The sequence below is a fragment of the Eleutherodactylus coqui genome, chromosome 6 (genome assembly GCF_035609145.1).
Source record: "Eleutherodactylus coqui strain aEleCoq1 chromosome 6, aEleCoq1.hap1, whole genome shotgun sequence".
Classification (NCBI taxonomy): Eukaryota; Metazoa; Chordata; class Amphibia; order Anura; family Eleutherodactylidae; genus Eleutherodactylus; species Eleutherodactylus coqui.
In genome coordinates, this window is record NC_089842.1 from 221086865 (window position 1) to 221107752 (window position 20888).

At 50.4% G+C, this 20888-nt stretch overlaps 1 protein-coding gene across 1 annotated transcript; it reads right to left on the reverse strand.

Annotated features, from left to right (window-relative positions):
• Positions 1–12010: 12010 nt before the first annotated feature.
• PSMB4 (proteasome 20S subunit beta 4) lies at positions 12011–15702 on the reverse strand. The gene is made up of 7 exons (XM_066608878.1): positions 15545–15702; positions 14599–14805; positions 14316–14462; positions 12611–12692; positions 12384–12500; positions 12220–12308; positions 12011–12142 (listed from the first exon to the last, which is right to left on the reverse strand). The coding sequence occupies exons 1-7, from the start codon at positions 15640–15642 to the stop codon at positions 12130–12132; spliced, it is 753 nt and encodes a 250-aa protein (XP_066464975.1). The 5' UTR covers positions 15643–15702; the 3' UTR covers positions 12011–12129.
• Between the last annotated feature and the right edge of the window lie 5186 nt (positions 15703–20888).

Genomic DNA, 20888 nt, shown 5'->3' on the forward strand with positions numbered 1-20888 from the left:
GAGGGGAAATGGGAGATGGTCTGGTGAGGTCGGCCTCACAAGGCCATATGAACGGGTGCACAAACGTTTGTTTTGTGCGCCCGTTCACCAGAATTTTTACTAACAATGCAGCATATATCGGCCGGCTGTGAAAACGGCTGGCCTTTATGCGCTTGTGTGAAAGAAGCCTCAAATTGAAAATCAGAGAACAATAAGTTTTGTTCTGAAAGAACAGATAAGGTTAGGAGCCTTTCACATGGCCAGAGGCGCTTTTACATGCGCCCGCCAGCGCCCTAAAAACGCGTGAACGGGTGCACAAATCTAGAGTTTGTGCGCCTGTTCAGACGCCAAGGGCCTGGCACATATACGCCGAGGCCGCAATGCCGTTGGGTGGGGAGAGAAAGCTTAGCTCTGCTAGGCTGTCTCCCCCTCCCCACTGACTCACCTCCTCTCTTCTCCCCTCTGGCTGTTTGCAACAGGAGGGGGCGGAGTTAAGCTCCTGCCCCTTCCGCACCCTTTGTCTGCAGTAAGCAAAGCTCCGCCTTCTTTCTGCCCCCTCACATTGCCCCCTAGTGGGGAGGAGAGAAGGGGGAGGGAGTGTGGCAGTCACACTGCTAGACTCTCTCCCACCTCCCTTCTCTGGTCACTGTCATTGGCTCCCATAGGAGTCTACGGCCGATGTATTCCGGGCAGAAAGATAGTTTCAGGACTATGTTTGCTGCCCGGCGTAAAAGCGCCCGGCGCTATATTGCCCGGCTGGGCACTTTTACTCCGCGGGAATATATCTGTGTGATCTGATGTATTGGAATCCAATGTATCAGATGGTAGCATATATTGGCCGACCGTGAAAACGGCAGCCGATATACGTGTGTGTGAATAAGCCCTTAGGAACCAAAAATAAGAATAATAACACAAACTCTGTTCCTATATAGGAACTGGGATATTTATGTAGAGTATTGTTTACTACTTTTGCTCAATAAAATCACATTTTTAAAGAAAAACAATTGAATCTACATTGCCGCATTCTAAGATAGATGGCACTGTTATTTTTCCGGCGACTGAGTTGTGGGAGGGCTTGTTTTTTGCGGGAAGAGATGCGATTTTAATTGGTACCATTTGGAGGTACATGTGACTCTTGGATTGCTTTTCATAGTGTTATTTGGGAGTCGAGCAAAAGAAAAATAGCAATTCTGGCGTTAGTTTTTAAAATTATTTTTATGGCGTTCACCATGCGCGATAAATGACAAAATATTTTCATTGTTTGTGATGTCACTGCAGGAAGTTTAAAAAACAATTATATATATATATATATATATATATATATATTAGAAGTAGAGATGAGCGAGCGTACTCGTCCGAGCTTGATACTCGTTCGAGTATTAGCGTGTTCGAGATGCTCGTTACTCGAGACGAGTACCACGCGATGTTCGGGTTACTTTCAGTTTCCTCTCTGAGACGTTAGCGCGCTTTTCTGGCCAATAGAAAGACAGGGAAGGCATTACAACTTACCCCTGCGACGTTCAAGCCCTATACCACCCCCATGCAGTGAGTGGCTGGCGAGATCAGGTGTCACCCGAGTATTTAAATCTGCCCCTCCCGCGGCTCGCCACAGATGCATTCTGACATAGATCAGGGACAGTGCTGCTGCTGGTGCTGCTATAGGGAGAGTGTTAGGAGTTATTTTAGGCTTGAAGAACCCCAACGGTCCTTCTTAGGGCCACATCTGACCGTGTGCAGTACTGTTAAGGCTGCTGTGAGCAGTGTTGCACATTTTTTTTTTTTGTATATCGGGCGTGCAGAGCATTGCGTCCTCAGTCTGCAGTCCTTGTACATAGTATAGGGCCAGTACTGGTGAGGCAGGGAAAGAGATATACAGGCTTTATAGGCAGTGGGCTTTTTCAAACAAATTTGGGAAAAATACTATCTTTGGGCTGCCTGTGATCGTCTTGAGTGTACTGCGTCTCTGCTAGGGGTAGTAGTCCTAATTATTACGCAGCTAAGTGTTACAGCAGGCTTGCGCAAAATTCTTTCCTGGCTCTGCGTTGCCCGTTACATCACCGCCGTCATCCCGTCCAGAGGGAAACAGTCTGCAGTCCTTGTACATAGTATAGGGCCAGTACTGGTGAGGCAGGGAAAGAGATATACTGTCTATACAGGCAGTGGGCTTTTTCAAACAAATTTGGGAAAAATACTATCTTTGGGCTGCCTGTGATCGTCTTGAGTGTACTGCGTCTCTGCTGGCGGTAGTAGTCCTAATTATTACGCAGCTAAGTGTTACAGCAGGCTTGCGCAAAATTCTTTCCTGGCTCTGCGTTGCCCGTTACATCACCGCCGTCATCCCGTCCAGAGGGAAACAGTATACATATATACGCTGCCTACAGTATCTGTCTGCTGTCTCAGCTCAGTCTTTAAAAAAATAGAAGCAAAATACTTAAGGCCTACTAGTGGCCTTTGGACACTTGACTGCTTCTGCGCTGTGAATTCCACTAGCTCAGTCATATGCACCTAGGTCTCACTACAGGCTTGCGCAAAATTCTTTCCTGGCTCTGCTGTGCGTTCCGTAAGCGAAGTCAGCCTCCAACCACAGGCCAATAAGCGGCACATTTAATTACAGCGTTCTGTTTCTGCACTACTGGTAATACACCATGCTGAGGGGTAGGGGTAGGCCTAGAGGACGTGGATGCGGGCGAGGATGCGGAGGCCCAAGTCAGGGTGTGGGCACAGGCCGAGCTCCTGATCCAGGTGTATCGCAGCCGACTGCTGCGGGATTAGGAGAGAGGCACGTTTCTGGCGTCCCCACATTCATCGCCCAATTAATGGGTCCACGCGGTAGACCTTTATTAGAAAATGAGCAGTGTGAGCAGGTCCTGTCGTGGATGGCAGAAAGTGTATCCAGCAATCTATCGACCACCCAGAGTTCTGCGCTGTCCCCTGCTGCAACTCTGAATCCTCTGGTTGCTGCTCCTCCTTCCTCCCAGCCTCCTCACTCCATTACAATGACACATTCTGAGGAGCAGGCAGACTCCCAGGAACTGTTCTCGGGACCCTGCTCAGATTGGGCAGCAGTGGTTCCTCTCCCACTGGAGGAGTTTGTCGTGACCGATGCCCAACCTTTGGAAAGTTCCCGGGGTCCGGGGGATGAGGCTGGGGACTTCCGGAAACTGTCTCAAGAGCTTTCAGTGGGTGAGGAGGACGATGACGATGAGACACAGTTGTCTATCAGTGAGGTAGTAGTAAGGGCAGTAAGTCCGAGGGAGGAGCGCACAGAGGATTCGGAGGAAGAGCAGCAGGACGATGAGGTGACTGACCCCACCTGGTTTGCTAAGCCTACTGAGGACAGGTCTTCAGAGGGGGAGGCAAGTGCAGCAGCAGGGCAGGTTGGAAGAGGCAGTGCAGTGGCCAGGGGTAGAGGCAGGGCCAGACCAAATAATCCACCAACTGTTTCCCAAAGCGCCCCCTCGCGCCATGCCACCCCGCAGAGGCCGAGGTGCTCAAAGGTGTGGCAGTTTTTCACTGAGAGTGCAGACGACCGACGAACTGTGGTGTGCAAGGTTTGTCGCGCCAAGATCAGCCGTGGAGCCACCACCACCAGCCTCACCACCACCAGCATGTGCAGACATATGATGGCCAAGCACCCCACAAGGTGGGACGTAGGCCGTTCACCGCCTCCGGTTTGCACCACTGCCTCTCCCCCTGTGCCCCAACCTGCCACTGAGATCCAACCCCCCTCTCAGGACACAGGCACTACCGTCTCCCGGCCTGCACCCACACCCTCACCTCCGCTGTCCTCAGCCCCATCCAGCAATGTCTCTCAGTGCACCGTCCAGCCGTCGCTAGCGCAAGTACGCAGCCACGCACCCGCAAGCTCAAGCGTTAAATGTGCACATAGCCAAATTGATCAGCCTAGAGATGCTGCCGTATAGGCTTGTGGAAACGGAGGCTTTCAAAAACATGATGGCGGCGGCCCCGCGGTACTCGGTTCCCAGTCGCCACTACTTTTCCCGATGTGCCGTCCCAGCCCTGCACGACCACGTCTCCTGCAACATTGTACGCGCCCTCACCAACGCGGTTACTGCCAAGGTCCACTTAACAACGGACACGTGGACAAGCACAGGCGGGCAGGGCCACTATATCTCCCTGACGGCACACTGGGTGAATTTAGTGGAGGCTGGGACAGAGTCAGAGCCTGGGACCGCTCACGTCCTACCCACCCCCAGAATTGCGGGCCCCAGCTCGGTGCTGGTATCTGCGGCGGTGTATGCTTCCTCCACTAAACCACCCTCCTCCTCCTCCTCCTCCTCCCCCTCCTCCTCCTCCTACGCAACCTCTGTCTCGCAATCAAGATGTGTCAGCAGCAGCACGTCGCCAGCAGTCGGTGTCGCGCGGCGTGGCAGCACAGCGGTGGGCAAGCGTCAGCAGGCCGTGCTGAAACTACTCAGCTTAGGAGAGAAGAGGCACACGGCCCACGAACTGCTGCAGGGTCTGACAGAGGAGACCGACCGCTGGCTTTCGCCGCTGAGCCTCCAACCGGGCATGGTCGTGTGTGACAACGGCCGTAACCTGGTGGCGGCTCGGCAGCTCGGCAGCCTTACGCACGTGCCATGCCTGGCCCACGTCTTTAATTTGGTGGTTCAGCGCTTTCTGAAAAGCTACCCACGCTTGTCAGACCTGCTCGGAAAGGTGCGCCGGGTCTGCGCACATTTCCGCAAGTCCAAGACGGACGCTGCCACCCTGCGGACCCTGCAACATCGGTTTAATCTGCCAGTGCACCGACTGCTGTGCGACGTGCCCACACGGTGGAACTCTACGCTCCACATGTTGGCCAGGCTCTATGAGCAGCGTAGAGCTATAGTGGAATACCAACTCCAACATGGGCGGCGTAGTGGGAGTCAGCCTCCTCAATTCTTTACAGAAGAGTGGGCCTGGTTGGCAGACATCTGCCAGGTCCTTGGAAACTTTGAGGAGTCTACCCAGATGGTGAGCGGCGATGCTGCAATCATTAGCGTCACCATTCCTCTGCTATGCCTCTTGAGAAGTTCCCTGCAAAGCATAAAGGCAGACGCTTTGCGCTCGGAAATGGAGGCGGGGGAAGACAGTATGTCGCTGGATAGTTAGAGCACCCTCATGTCTATATCTCAGTGCGTTGAGGAGGGGGAGGAGCATGAGAAGGAGGGGGAAGAGACAGCTTGGCCCACTGCTGAGGGTACCCATGCTGCTTGCCTGTCATCCTTTCAGCGTGTATGGCCTGAGGAGGAGGAGGATCCTGAAAGTGATCTTCCGAGTGAGGACAGCCATGTGTTGCGTACAGGTACCTTGGCACACATGGCTGACTTCATGTTAGGATGCCTTTCTCGTGACCCTCGCGTTACACGCATTCTGGCCACTACGGATTACTGGGTGTACACACTGCTCGACCCACGGTATAAGGAGAACCTTTCCACTCTCATACCCGAAGAGGAAAGGGGATCGAGAGTGATGCTATACCACAGGACCCTGGCGGACAAACTGATGGTAAAATTCCCATCCGACAGCGCTGGGATGGCAGAAGGCGCAGTTTCGAGGGCCAGGTAGCAGGGGAGGCGCGGAGATCAGGCAGCATGTACAGCGCAGGCAGGGGAACACTGTCCAAGGCCTTTGACAGCTTTATGGCTCCCCAGCAAGACTGTGTCACCGCTCCCCAGTCAAGGCTGAGTCGGCGGGAGCACTGTAAAAGGATGGTGAGGGAGTACGTAGCCGATCGCACGACTGTCCTCCCTGACGCCTCTGCCACCTACAACTACTGGGTGTCGAAGCTGGACACGTGGCCTGAACTCGCGCTGTATGCCCTGAAGGTGCTTGCTTGTCCTGCGGCTACCGTCTTGTCAGAGAGGGTGTTTAGTGCGGCTGGGGGAATGATCATGGATAAGCGTACCCGCCTGTCAACCGACAGTGCCGACAGGCTTACACTCATAAAGATGAACAAAGCCTGGATTTCCCCAGACTTCTCTTCTCCACCAGCGGACAGCAGCGATACCTAAACAATACATAGGCTGCACCCGCGGATTGAAGCATCGTTCTGTATCCCCATCAAAAACGGGGACCTTTTAGCTTCATCAATCTGTGTATTATATTCATCCTCCTCCTCCTGCTCCTCCTCCTGAAACCTCACGTAATCACGCCGAACGGGCAATTTTTCTTAGGCCCACAAGGCTCAGTCATATAATTTTTGTAAACAATGTTTATACGTTTCAATTCTCAATTCAATAAAGCATTGAAACTTTCACCTGAACCAATTTTTATTTGAACTGGGCCTAGTTACAAATTAAGCCACATTAACCAAAGCGATTAATGGGATTCACCTGCCCTCTTGGTTGGGCATGGGCAATTTTTCTCAAGTACATTTGTACTGTTGGTACACCAATTTTTGGGCCATCGCCTACAGTGTAATCCTACTAATTTTTAGCCCACCTGCATTAAAGCTGACGTTACCTCAGCTGTGATGGGCAATGCAATGGGATATATTTATGTACCGCCGGTGGCTTCCTGGCACCCACCCATGCTGTCGGTCCACACGGAGTTGTAACTCCATGTGTCCACTTCTAAAGAACCCTAGTCTGACTGGGGCATGCAGTGTGGGCCAAAGCCCACCTGCATTTAATCGGACGTTACCTCAGTTGTGATGGGCACTGCAATGGGATATATTTATGTACTGCCGGTGGGTTCCAGGGAGCCACCCATGCTGTGGGTGTACACGGAATTCCCCTTGCGGAGTTGTACCTGCCTGTGACTATTTATAAAAAACCCCGGTCTGACTGGGGCATGCAGACACCTTGACAGAATGAATAGTGTGTGGCACATGGGTTCCCCATTGCTATGCCCACGTGTGCAGCTCCTGATGGAGGTGGCACAGGATTGGATTTCTCATTGCTTCTGTACAGCATTATGGGCTATCGCCCCGCCCCTTTTAAAGAGGGTCGCTGCCTAGCCGTGCCAACCCTCTGCAGTGTGTGCCTGCGGTTCCTCCTCATGGCAGACGCACTTATAAATAGACATGAGGGTGGTGTGGCATGAGTTCAGCTGAAGGCTGTGCAGGGACACTTTGGTGTGCGCTGTGGACATTGGGTCGTGCGGGGGGGGGGGGGGGGGGGGTTGGTCAGCATGTAACCCAGGAGAAGTGGCAGCGGAGTGTCATGCAGGCAGTGATTGTGCTTTGTTGCAGCGCTTACATAGACAGGGGGAATACAGAAAGACAATACAAACATTACAGAACCACGGTTACATAGTAATCAGTTGATGGAAACAGTAGGGGTGCGGGTCCTGCTCCAACGAGCTTACATACTACAAGTAATGGGGTGATACAGAAGGTAAAGAGGCTGAAGATGTGCACTGTATGGCGAGGTGAAGAGTGAGGGATACTAGACACAGACAATGGTCAGACATTTAGCCGTGTGACGGCAGAATCGGTATGACTGCAAGGGCAGTTGATGGTGGCTGGCAGGGATTGCAGTCAGTAGGTCAGGGAGCATGTTATCAGGCGGAGTACAGAGGGGTTTGTTTAGGGAATGCGGTATGCCTCCCTGAAGAGGTGCGTTTTTAGAGCACGCCTGAAGTTCTGCGAGTCCTGGATTGCTCGGGTAGCCTTTGGTAGTGCGTTCCAGAGGACCGGTGCTGCTCTGGAGAAGTCTTGGAGGCGGGAATGAGAAGTTCGAATTAGAGGGGTGTGCAGTCTAGTTTTGTTAGCAGAGCGGAAAGCCCAGGCTGGGTGATGGATTGAGATGAGGGAGGCAATATAGGGGGGCGCTGCACTGTGGAGGGCTTTTTGGATGAAGGTAGCGAGTTTAAATTGAATTCTGTATTTAACGAGCAGCCAGTGCAGTGACTGGCACAGGGCAGAGGCGTCTGAGTAGCGGCTGGACAGGAAGATGAGCCTGGCTGCCGCATTCAGGATGGATTGGAGAGGGTAGAGTCTGGTGTAGGGAAGGCCGATCGGCAACGAGTTGCAATAATCGAGCCGGGAGTGGATGAGGGCAACAGTAAGCGTTTTTAGCGTGTCCACAGTGAGAAAAGAGCGGATATTTAGCCGCTATCCCACTCATTTTTATCAAAATATTTTCATTGTCTGGGTCATTACAAATGTGTTAATATCTATTTTGTGCTGCTTTTAAAAATGTGGTTTTATTTTTTTATCCATTGAAAAATTTTTTCTTTAAATTGAATTTTTTTTAACCTTTCATCAAACTTTTTTTGACGCTATTTTTTAGCCCCTCAGGGAGACTTGAAGTTGCGATAGTTCAATTGCTAGGATAGTACACTGCATTAATTATGTCGTGCATTCTGCTAAGCCTATGACAGCAGCCTACTAGACTCTGCTGGAGGCAGGGCCTAATAGGCAGATTTACATGGCAGACATGGAGGCTTTTGTGAGGCTTCCATCTACCATGGGAACCTAGTGTTACCTTACAATCACAAGATACTGATGGGTGACAGAAGGTGCACCCTCTACCTGTCATCTGCTTAAATGCTGTAGTTGCTATTGATTGTGGCACGTAAGGGGTCAAACTGCCAGGATCTGAGGCTTCTCTGCATCTGGCAGTTAGAGCAGGAGCCTGGCTGTCAGTGGTCAGCCGAGCCCCTGCCTTAGACAAAATTTATGTGTGGGTTTAAGGCCCATTAGTGATGTCAGTAAAAAGGCGTATTGGCTGTCACTAAGGGGTTAAATCATGAAACCCTTTCTCCAATCTTTCTTTGAGGAGAGGGGTCTGGTTCGACGTAGCTAAAAATTTTGGGGGAGAAAGGGACAAGAACTCCAGCTTGTACCCCCTGGGATATTATCTTCAGAACCCAGGTATTCCCAGTAATCTGGCACCATCTCCCTGAGACCCACTACAGGTCCTGTCATTTTATCTGCGCTCAGGCTGTCTGGGAAAAAGGGACCTCTTCCCTGTGCCTCCTTTAAGGTATGGCCATCTAGGTGTTTTGCCTCTACTTTTCTGTTCTCTAGGCTGGTATGCCTGTGAAGAATTCTTTTTAGGAAGATTTAGGATCAGTTTTACCCGCTTCTTCCAGGATCTTATCAAGTTCTGGCCTGAACAGATACTCCCCCTGGAAGGGAACGGAACATAATTTGTCCTTGGAGAGTGTCTCCGGCCCTAGCGCTCACCTAGTGGAGTTTTCCCAGCACCACGTTTCTGGCAGAAAAGCGCACCGATTCCATTGAAGTGTCAGCCAAGAATCTGGTGCCAATTTTAAGTAATGGCACGCCCTTGAGTATCTCCTCCCTGGAGGTTTTCTGTTTTAGACATGGTACAATGTCTCTCTCTCTCAGAGCATTGGTCCACAAGGAAAATCACTAATATGGAGAGAAAGATCGGATTATACGTGTTCTTTTCATGTGCGAGGTCTGTCTGTAGCGCAATTGAACGGAACCTGCGTGTGAATGCACGTCTCTGAGTCCAGTTCCAGCACTGGCTCACATGGTGCGAGTGGTCTTCCTCTCATTGCTGGTCATGTTGCAGAGCGGCGGGCTGTTCGGCTCATTTCAAGTCCTAAGCCCCCTCCTTCTCAAGTCATGGCTGACACACTTCAGGAAGACGCTTACCGCCAGAGCATGTGCTGTGGTGCATATGGCATAATGCTTTCCTCGATGTACTCAATCAAGCGCCAGCACCACAAATACTCAGCGGTTAGTGGAAGCGCCTGCTCTGACCACAATGATGTAGGGACGGGCCTCTGAAATCAATGCGAGCTGCACCAGCCCCTTTATCAGTCAGAGCATCTGTATTTGCAGCGCCGTCAGCAGCCGCCTAATATCCTAAACAGCAGACCCCAGCTGATCAAGTGTTAACGACTAGAGATGAGCGAGCGTACTCGGATAAGCACTACTCGCTCGAGTAATTGGCTTTATCCGAGTATCGCTGTGCTCGGGTCTAAAGATTCGGGTGCCGCTGCGGCTGACAGGTGAGTCGCAGGTGAGTCACAGCGGGGAGCAGGGGAGAGCGGGCGGGAGAGAGAGATCTTACCTCCGTTCCTCCCCGCTCTCCCCTGCAGCTCCCCGCTCCGTGCCGGCACCCGAATCTTTAGACCCGAGCACAGCGATACTCGGATAAAGCAAATTACTCGAGCGAGTACTGCTTATCCGAGTACGCTCGCTCATCTCTATTAACGACCCATCCTGAGCACAAGTGATAGTATTCTTCCTGGAAGGCCCTATTAATTGTAGTAGTACATAACCAAGAGCCTCCCTATAATACATGTGGATGAGGAAAGCTGTAGAGCATGGAAGACAGAGGGGAATAAAACCAAAGTAAGCCATTAAATAATATGTAGGTCGCTCTCCGCTGTAGCATAAAACATGATCCGAAGCGAGAACAGGATTATATGTAAGCGATTGGTGCCAGACTGGGAATTTGTGGCAGTTCTGGTGCCACACTGAAGAGTGTGGTGAATATGTCTAGCTGGTTGCCATGGGTGTATGTAATCACCTTGAGAAAATGGAGAAAGGAGGGCATTGTTACCAGTTACAATAATGCAAGATTATATCATAATTAGGGCAACCCGGACAGGAACAGATATGTCCCAGTTGATTAATAGGACATGCATAGTTGAGCACACTGAATGCCGAAAGATACATTAAAGGGACTAACCGCACCTGGATCTGGGACGAGCCCAGGAGAGAAGCTGGCATGACGATTGCCTTGATTGTACAGAGTAATTAATTGTGGGGGGAGGCGATCTGAACAGATCACTATTGATGGTGGTCCTTATGATGTTATTTAACCCTTTCCAATCCAATGTCAGGCCTGCCCCGACATTATAATTTCCCTCCACAGCTCCGATGTCGGGGCAGGCCCGACACTGCAGTGCAGGAGTGCATCTGCACCCGATCGTCACACACATTGGGTGCAGATACACTCCTGCACTGGTCCTCATCGAGGACCCCCGAGGAGAAGGCAGAAAGGGTTTTTAACACTTTCTGCCTTCTCCTTTACACATTACATAGCGCTCAATTAGCGCTATGTAATGCACGGAGATTCCGGCCGGCGATCATGTGACCGCCGGTGTCACCAGACCCCCAGCGGTCCCATGAACGCCGAGCCGGGAGCCTGCACCGTGGGGGGCCTGCTTACCTGTCCGGCGTCTTCCGCATTCTCCCTTCTGTCTCCCGACTCGGCGATCATGTGACCCCTGGGTGCCACCTGACCCCAGCGGTCACATGATCGCCGAGCCGGGAGGCAGAAGGGAGAATGCGGAAGACGCCGGACAGATAAGCAGATCCCTCCACGGTGCAGTGAGCACCTGCACCCTCCTAAACTCTTATCAGTTCAGGAGGGTGCAGGGAAATGTATTTTTTCTCATCCATTTTCACCAGCTCCAATTTATTTGGAGCTGGGGAGAATGGCTGAGAAAAAATAATTGGATTGGAAAGGGTTAAACTGCACACTGTCTGTACGGTTTTATGCGTGACGAAGGCCGCGTGCCGGTAGAAACGTCGTATTATTTGTAAGCGATAGGAATAAAACTTTGCTGATTATACACGCACCAAATCCTTGCTGCCGCTGAATCGAACGTCTTTAAGTATTGCCTTTTTGGTCCACAACTCTGCCATAGGTGTGCCACCCCAGCGAAGGCTTATAACTGGAGGGCCGCTGGTAACGTAATCGATTATACAGCTGATCACTGGAGGTCCCAGCATTGGGGGCAACACATGTTCAATTTTATGGGACCCTTTTAATAACTCACTAAGAACTCTTTAAGGGAACCTGTTATGTTTGAGCTCATAAACTACATTATGGGGTAAAAATGTGATGGAAAGAGGACCCCAGAAAGCTGCATTTTATATACACACATCCCCATGGAAGAGGGCACACACAGCCAGCTGAAGAGGCACACCATGTGTGCCAACGTCACAGCTTGGTATCAGATCACACCGTAAACACAGCAAGTTCCCTCTAAGTCCGTAGGTTAGACTTGCAGGCCTGGGGTAAGTGGAGATCAGACACCAGCGGATAGTACAGAAAGCAATGGATCCGGTCAGACAGATGACAAGACGCCGTTACCATGGACACAGGCCAGACTTCAGATTTATTATTATTTTTTTTTTAATATAGAAAAACACTAAGAAGATTCAAAAGCAAAAACAAGAGAGTCACAGCTGCAGGAAGGCGCAAGTCATCATTCAAATCCACTGCAAGAGACAGAGGGCAGAATTAGAGTCACATATAGCTGGTGATTACTATATAGGGGACGGACAATGCAGCTAACCTGATGAGATGTGCGATCTCCCAGTTGGTGTCGGAGGACAGCGGCCCCTCGATCTCCACGCCGCTCTCTGTGACGGTGGCGATCTCATACTGTAAGAGAAAGGTACGGTTACCCTTGTACCGCGCAGAGCAGACCGATCTCGGCCGCTAGTCCGGACGACTTACTCTGTTGTAGGACCTGGCGTCTCGGTAGTACATCACCTTCATGCAGCGCTCGATCAGCTGCCGGGCCTCTTCCCGCGTCAGCTTTGGCTTATTCTCAATCACTTTCCGCATCAGCGGCTGCAGAAGGAAGAAGAGAAGCGCTGACTAACTCCGGATATTCTCAGCAGTCCTGCTCCCGAAAGTCACTCCCTGTGAGGTCCACAACACATAGCAATGCCTCCACATACCTGAGCCAGGTAAGCGCCAAAGCCGGTGGCTATCGTTGGAGCTTCGTAGGCCACACCCAACTTGTCTACGTAACCTAGAAAACTGGAGAGGCAAATACAAACAAGTCAGAACTATTAGTAGGTTTCTTACCATGGGATCATATTTACAGAGGTGACGTGAAGAGGCGGCTTTTTTTTGGTATCGCCCTATTGAGACTGGCTTCACATGGCCAAGAAAAAAAAAAGATAAAAATCACATGAGATTTGTGGGTTGAGAGACACACAAATATGAATCCCATTCCTCTGAATAGGGTCATACACATGCGATTTTCCCCCCGCATGGCACTGTGATGCAAGACTCTCAGGTGCTCCACCTGCCAGAAGTAGCATGGACAACTGACCTCCTTGGCTTTCCACCTTCTAACCGACCTCCCCTCAACATCTCCATTCCAGTGTCTGGCACCATCATAACCCCCAGACGGCATGCCCGATGCCTTGGGGTCACACTGGACTCTGACCTCTTTTACCCCCCATATCGAATCTCTGGCCCAAACATGCCACATGCACCTCTGAAATATTGCTAAAATACGGCTGTTCCTGACCACGGACACGCTAAAGACACTCGTGGTCGCCCTCATCCACTCCCGGCTTGACTACTGCAACTCGCTACTTATCGGCCTCCCCCGCACTAGACTCGCTCCACTCCAATCCATACTAAATGCGGCAGCTAGGCTCATTTTTCTATCCAGTCGTTATTCAGATGCCTCTGCATTATGCCAGTCGCTGCATTGGCTGCTCATCCACTGCAGAACTAAATTTAAACTCCTCTACCTCACTCACAAAGCTCTGCATGGCGCTGCACCACCATACATCGCCTCCCTCCTGTCAGTACACCACCCAGCCCACTCACTCTGATCGGCTAACACACTCAGACTAAACACCCCTGTAATACGAACCTCACATGCTCGCCTACAGGACTTCACCAGAGCAGCACCCATCCTCTGGAACGCTCTACCCCAAGGCATCCGGACAATTCCCAATGCACAAAATTTCAGACGTGCCTTAAAAACGCACCTCTTCAGGAAAGCATACCAAATCTCCTGACCTAGTCCCTCGCCCCTCCCTATGGTGCTCCACCCTGTTTACCTTCTGATAAATGATCTGTACATAAAATTCCCTATTGCCTGTGTTCCCCACCCCCTGCACCTCCTGCACCACCCCCAACCCATTTGTGTCTAACCCAATGTACCTTATATTGTAATTGTTGTATTGTTTTGCATTTATCCATGCCTGAAAGCGCTGCGGAATACGTTGGCGCTATACAAATAAAGATTATTATTATGGACCGGGACCCTCAGATTCCCCGTAGTGTTGGCAAGGGGTGCAGAACACTCAAGCTCCCCCAATCTGGTGCCCTCTGGATCTCTTCCCCACCCCTGAAGTCAGAATATCACAACACTAACTCGCACCATATAAAACTACCGCCTTGGCAACTGACCATCTGGTATCCGGGGCTCCGATGGCCACCTATGGGAATTGGCTGTTGCTAGGTTACAGACAACAATGAACCAGCCTTTGCTTCTCCTCCAGTGGCGCTAGAGACCCAGTAAGTTATGTTTCTCCCAGAAGTTGCAGTCATTATAGAGAAGATGAGAGGAAATTCAAAAGGGGCTCGGCAGCTGATGTGGGCCCCAAAGTGGGTAATGAGGGCCCCGGGCTGGCTCACCTCTCTCCCTTGTAGAACCCCGCCAGCACCACTATGTTCCAGAGCGGGTTCATCTTACTCCTGCGGTTGTACATGACGCGGGTGAGCCAGGAGTGGACGGCCTTCGGACTGTAGTTGTGCCCGTCCCCTACCAGCTCTTCGTCAATCCTGTGATGAAGACATGGAGAGTCGTTAGTGATAATGAATGCCCGCCACACCCTCCGCACCGGGCAGTCTCACCCCTCTACATGGGCAGACTACTATAGCTGACAGCTCCTCCATGACAGAGGCCAGCCACACTTACACCATCTGCTCCAGCACCTGCTTCAGGTACTGGTAGTCGGCGTAGTCTCCGGACGCCCCCAGCATGGTGCACGAATTAACCTTCATTATCCTGGAGATGTTACGGAATCGCGCCAGCGAGCCGTACGAGCCCAACATGTCCGCGGCGATCATCACCCCGCCATCAAACTTCACTCCCAGCACCGAAGTCCCGGTCACCATCGGGTTCCTGCAAGGAAATAGCCAAATAATATGGTTAAAGCGATCAGCAATCATAAATATAGAACACCTGGTACTATATATAACCGGGGGGTAGTTACATATGGGACAGTAAATATAGAATATTGGGCTGTAGAGGAAGTATAACGCTTTTCCCTGAAAATAAGCCCTAGCTGCATTACATATATATGTATACCCTGTTTCCCTGAAAATAAGACATAGCATGATTTTCTAGAATTTTTGAGGATGCAAAATGATTTTTCAGGCTTTTTGAGGATGCTTGAAATATAAGCCCTACTCCAAAATTAAGACCTGCTAACAGGTAATTAAAAAAGCCAATTTAAATAGTGTCCAGGCAGCTATACATGTAAAAAAGTTAAACCTTTTTGATCAAAAATTAATATGACACTGTCTTATTTTCAGGTAGACACATATATATAATGGGGCTTTGTGGGGCGGGAGGACCTGGACGGGTCTTATTTTTGGGGAAACGCTGTAGTTCCACACTTCCTGTATGCACCCCCAGTTATATAGAATAGCTATATATACACACATACATGCACTTCCCATATATCTATACACCCAGGTAATAAGAGGGGGTATACATATACATATATAATAAGGACATGTACGTATGTGCCACCATATATAAACAGGGTGACGTCCTACATATGGCTGGACAGTTGTTTAGGCCGGCTCCCCGTACACAAGGAGACACATATAGGACAGCCGGTGCCCCCACTACCTACAGCGTGTGCCTGTGGGGCCCCTGGCCCGGAAAGGAGTGGAGCTCTCCCGGTGCCGGTCCTCCGGGGAACAACCGCATCTCGCTGCCCATCATCATCATGTCCGCCGCAATGACACTGCGTCTCTGCCGGAAGTCGTCTTCCGTCACATCCGGTCGTCGCCATGTAGAGGCTGGAGTGTGGGCGGGGCGCGGGACGTCGCCAACCCTATGTGTGCTGAGAGGGGCGGGGCGTGCTTAGGAGTGGGGAGGCGCCGTTGTTGGGCTCCTCTATCTTGGTGAAGGGGAGGCAAGCTGGGAGTTGTAGTTCTCCCCTGAAGGAGAAATAGGAGAGCTTTTCGCAGAAACACTCCCATATGTCACTATATACCCGCTTTTATATATATATACCGGCCCTGTGTCACTATATACCTACTTGTGTGTATATATACCAGCACTGTGTCACTATATACCTGCTTGTGTGTATATATACCAGCACTGTGTCACTATATACCTGCTTGTGTGTATATACCAGCACTGTGTCACTATATACCTGCTTGTGTGTATATACCAGCACTGTGTCACTATATACCTGCTTGTGTGTATATACCAGCACTGTGTCACTATATACCTGCTTGTGTGTATATACCAGCACTGTGTCACTATATACCTGCTTGTGTGTATATATACCAGCACTGTGTCACTATATACCTGCTTGTGTATATATACCAGCACTGTGTCACTATATACCTACTTGTGTGTATATACCAGCACTGTGTCACTATATACCTGCTTGTGTATATATACCGGCCCTGTGTCACTATATACCTGCTTGTGTGTATATACCGGCCCTGTGTCACTATATACCTGCTTGTGTATATATACCAGCACTGTGTCACTATATACCTGCTTTTGTGTATATATACTGGCCCTGTGTCACTATATACCTGCTTGTGTGTATATACCGGCCCTGTGTCACTATATACCTGCTTGTGTGTATATACCAGCACTGTGTCACTATATACCTGCTTGTGTGTATATACCAGCACTGTGTCACTATATACCTGCTTGTGTGTATATATACCAGCACTGTGTCACTATATACCTGCTTGTGTGTATATACCAGCACTGTGTCACTATATACCTGCTTGTGTGTATATACCAGCACTGTGTCACTATATACCTGCTTGTGTGTATATACCAGCACTGTGTCACTATATACCTGCTTGTGTGTATATATACCAGCACTGTGTCACTATATACCTGCTTGTGTGTATATACCAGCACTGTGTCACTATATACCTGCTTGTGTGTATATACCAGCACTGTGTCACTATATACCTGCTTGTGTATATATACCAGCACTGTGTCACTATATACCTGCTTGTGTGTATATACCAGCACTGTGTCACTATATACCTGCTTGTGTATATATACCAGCACTGTGTCACTATATACCTGCTTGTGTGTATATACCGGCCCTGTGTCACTATATACCTGCTTGTGTGTATATACCAGCACTGTGTCACTATATACCTGCTTGTGTATATATACCAGCACTGTGTCGCTATATACCTCCTTGTGTGTATATACCAGCACTGTGTCGCTATATACCTGCTTGTGTGTATATACCAGCACTGTGTCACTATATACCTGCTTGTGTGTATATACCGGCCCTGTGTCGCTATATACCTGCTTGTGTGTATATACCGGCCCTGTGTCACTATATACCTGCTTGTGTGTATATACCGGCCCTGTGTCGCTATATACCTGCTTGTGTGTATATACCGGCCCTGTGTCACTATATACCTGCTTTTGTGTATATATACCGGCCCTGTGTCACTATATACCTGCTTGTGTGTATATATACCAGCACTGTGTCACTATATACCTGCTTGTGTATATATACCAGCACTGTGTCACTATATACCTGCTTTTGTGTATATATACTGGCCCTGTGTCACTATATACCTGCTTGTGTGTATATATACCGGCCCTGTGTCACTATATACCTGCTTGTGTGTATATACCGGCCCTGTGTCACTATATACCTGCTTTTGTGTATATACCGGCCCTGTGTCACTATATACCTGCTTGTGTGTATATACCGGCCCTGTGTCGCTATATACCTGCTTGTGTGTATATACCGGCCCTGTGTCACTATATACCTGCTTGTGTGTATATACCGGCCCTGTGTCACTATATACCTGCTTTTGTGTATATATACCGGCCCTGTGTCACTATATACCTGCTTGTGTGTATATATACCAGCACTGTGTCACTATATACCTGCTTGTGTATATATACCAGCACTGTGTCACTATATACCTGCTTTTGTGTATATATACTGGCCCTGTGTCACTATATACCTGCTTGTGTGTATATATACCGGCCCTGTGTCACTATATACCTGCTTGTGTGTATATATACCAGCACTGTGTCACTATATACCTGCTTGTGTGTATATATACCGGCCGTGTGTCACTATATACCTGCTTGTGTGTATATACCAGCACTGTGTCACTATACACCTGCTTGTGTGTATATATACCGGCCGTGTGTCACTATATACCTGCTTGTGTGTGTATATATACCAGCACTGTGTCACTATATACCTGCTTGTGTGTATATATACCGGCACTGTGTCACTATATACCTGCTTGTGTGTATATATACCGGCCCTGTGTCACTATATACCTGCTTGTGCGTATATATACCGGCCCTGTGTCACTATATACCTGCTTGTGTGTATATACCGGCCCTGTGTCACTATATACCTGCTTGTGTGTATATATACCGGCCCTGTGTCACTATATACCTGCTTGTGTGTATATATACCGGCCCTGTGTCACTATATACCTGCTTGTGTGTATATAGCGGTGGGCAATAGTTGTTAGTGTAGGAGCGGGGAGCGGGAGATGGTTGTTGGCGTAGCAGCGGGGAGCAGGAGATGGTTGTTGGCGTAGCAGCGGGGAGCAGGAGATGGTTGTTGGAGTAGGAGCGGGGAGCAGTAGATGGTTGTTGGCGTAGGAGCGGGGAGCAGGAGATGGTTGTTGGCGTAGGAGTGGGGAGCAGGAGATGGTTGTTGGAGTAGGAGCGGGGAGCAGGAGATGGTTGTTGGCGTAGGAGCGGGAGATGGTTGTTGGCGTAGGAGCGGGAGATGGTTGTTGGCGTAGGAGCGGGGAGCGGGAGATGGTTGTTTGCGTAGGAGCGGGCAGCGGGAGATGGTTGTTAGGGTAGGAGCGGGCAGCGGGAGATGGTTGTTAGTGTAGGAGCGGGTGGTGGGAGATGGTTGTTAGGGTAGGAGCGGGCAGCGGGAGATGGTTGTTAGTGTAGCAGCAGGTGGCAGGAGATGGTTGTTAGCGTAGCAGCGAGTGGCGGGAGATGGTTGTATGGGTAGGAGCGGGCAGCGGGAGATGGTTGTTGGCGTAGGAGCGGGGAGCAGGAGATGGTTGTTGGCGTAGGAGTGGGGAGCGGGAGATGGTTGTTGGCATAGGAGCGGGGAGCGGGAGATGGTTGTTGGCGTAGGAGCTTGGAGCGGGAGATGGTTGTTGGCGTAGGAGCGGGGAGCAGAAGATGGTTGTTAGGGTAGGAGCGGGCAGCGGGAGATGGTTGTTCTTGTAGAAGCGGCGGCGGGAGATGCTGCGCTCCTTTTTTTATAACATTTCCGTTTCACTCTCTTTCCTTTAAGGCATTTGCGCGCCGTTCTGCCATTCACTACAATGTTAAAAAACAGGCGTTTCCATCCTTTTGCTTTGTGGGACAGAAGAGCCTGGCGGGCCACCACATGACCGTACGCCGCTGAACGCGTTCAGATGCGCTCATTCTTTGGCTACGTTTAACCCACGATAGCCTGCGGGTCCCCCACACGCCATTTTCTCATCCGTTTTTCAGCGTAGACATGTGCGTGCTTCGCGGATGACAGGGCGGAGGGGCCACATCGTCCAGACAGATGGGTGGGGTCTGCTGGTCAGGTTTCCACCACCTGTCTGACGTGGCTGTGGCTCTCGAGTGATCATACCGGCCCCCGTGGTGCACGTTGTATAAAGGTGGTGTCTGGAATTCACATGAATGCATCAATCGGGTCATGTGACTGATAAACATGTCACCGGCCCGCAACACTTACTTGAGTGCCGCAACTAAGCAGCAGGCATCCTGATCGGCGGACCCCCACACTATCTGGATTTAAAGGGGTTGTCCCGCGGCAGCAAGTGGGTCTATACACTTCTGTATGGCCATATTAATGCACTTTGTAATGTACATTGTGCATTAATTATGAGCCATACAGAAGTTATAAGAAGTTATTCACTTACCTGCTCCGTTGCTGGCGTCCTCGTTTCCATGGAGCCGACTAATTTTCGCCGTCTAATGGCCAAATTAGCCGCGCTTGCGCAGTCCGGGTCTTCTTCTTATCTCAATGGGGCTCCGTGTAGCTCCGCCCCGTCACGTGCCGATTCCAGCCAATCAGGAGGCTGGAATCGGCAATGGACCGCACAGAAGCCCTGCGGTCCACCGAGGGAGAAGATGCCGGCGGCCATCTTCAGCCGGTAAGTAAGAAGTCACCGGAGCGCGGGGATTCAGGTAAGCGCTGTGCGGATTTTTCTTTAGGTCCCTGCATCGGGGTTGTCTCGCGCCGAACGGGGAGGGGGGGGGAGGGGGGGGGGGTTTGAAAAAAAACAAAAAACGTTTCGGCGCGGGACAACCCCTTTAAGGTGGGGACACCCGCTGTCACAGCGGGACACTCCTCCGCATTACAGATGCAGACATACACCCATGTGTAAATCGCCGGCGAATCACGCTGTCTGACGCCTTAATAGGGTTGCTATGGAAAGCGCCGGCCCCGTGTCCACGAGCGGAGAATCATTGTGATGTCAGATAGGCTGACCGGTGGAGATTCATCTGCCAGCTCCTGCTCCCAGGCGGCGGCGATTCGCCCCGGGACTTCGTGGACAGGGGGCCTAATGAGGCACCAGCTACAGACGTAGAAATACACGGGTGGTTCAGGGCTACTAACAACCTACTATAGCCAGGGCTTACAGAGATCTCAGGGGCCCCAGAGAAAAACCCACACCTTCCTCCACCAAGAAAGTTTCTATACAGTATATATTCGGTAACATATGTATTACAGGATGGGCTCAGATACAGCGGCTCAGCTTTATTATATCTCTGAATAATTCAGTTATCATATAATGCATATCAGCTCTACACAGTGATAGTGATTACAGTGCAGTTACCTCCACTGATAAAAGGTGATGTTTTCTCTGATGGTGTCCATTTCTGATTATTTAGGCCCAGACCGCCATGAAGACTTCTTAATACTTATATAAAGGGCTCCCTGATTACACCACGATATATATACACAGTGGGAC

Bases quoted from the DNA above. Each gene is read 5' to 3' on its own strand.
- PSMB4 (XM_066608878.1), bottom strand. From the start codon at position 15,642: ATGATGATGATGGGCAGCGAGATGCGGTTGTTCCCCGGAGGACCGGCA. The intron at 14,463-14,598 runs GTAAGTGTGGCT...TCTTCATCACAG, and splicing joins CAGGTGCTGGAGCAGATGGT to GATTGACGAAGAGCTGGTAG. The intron at 12,309-12,383 runs GTAAGTCGTCCG...TTTCTCTTACAG, and splicing joins ACGCCAGGTCCTACAACAGA to TATGAGATCGCCACCGTCAC.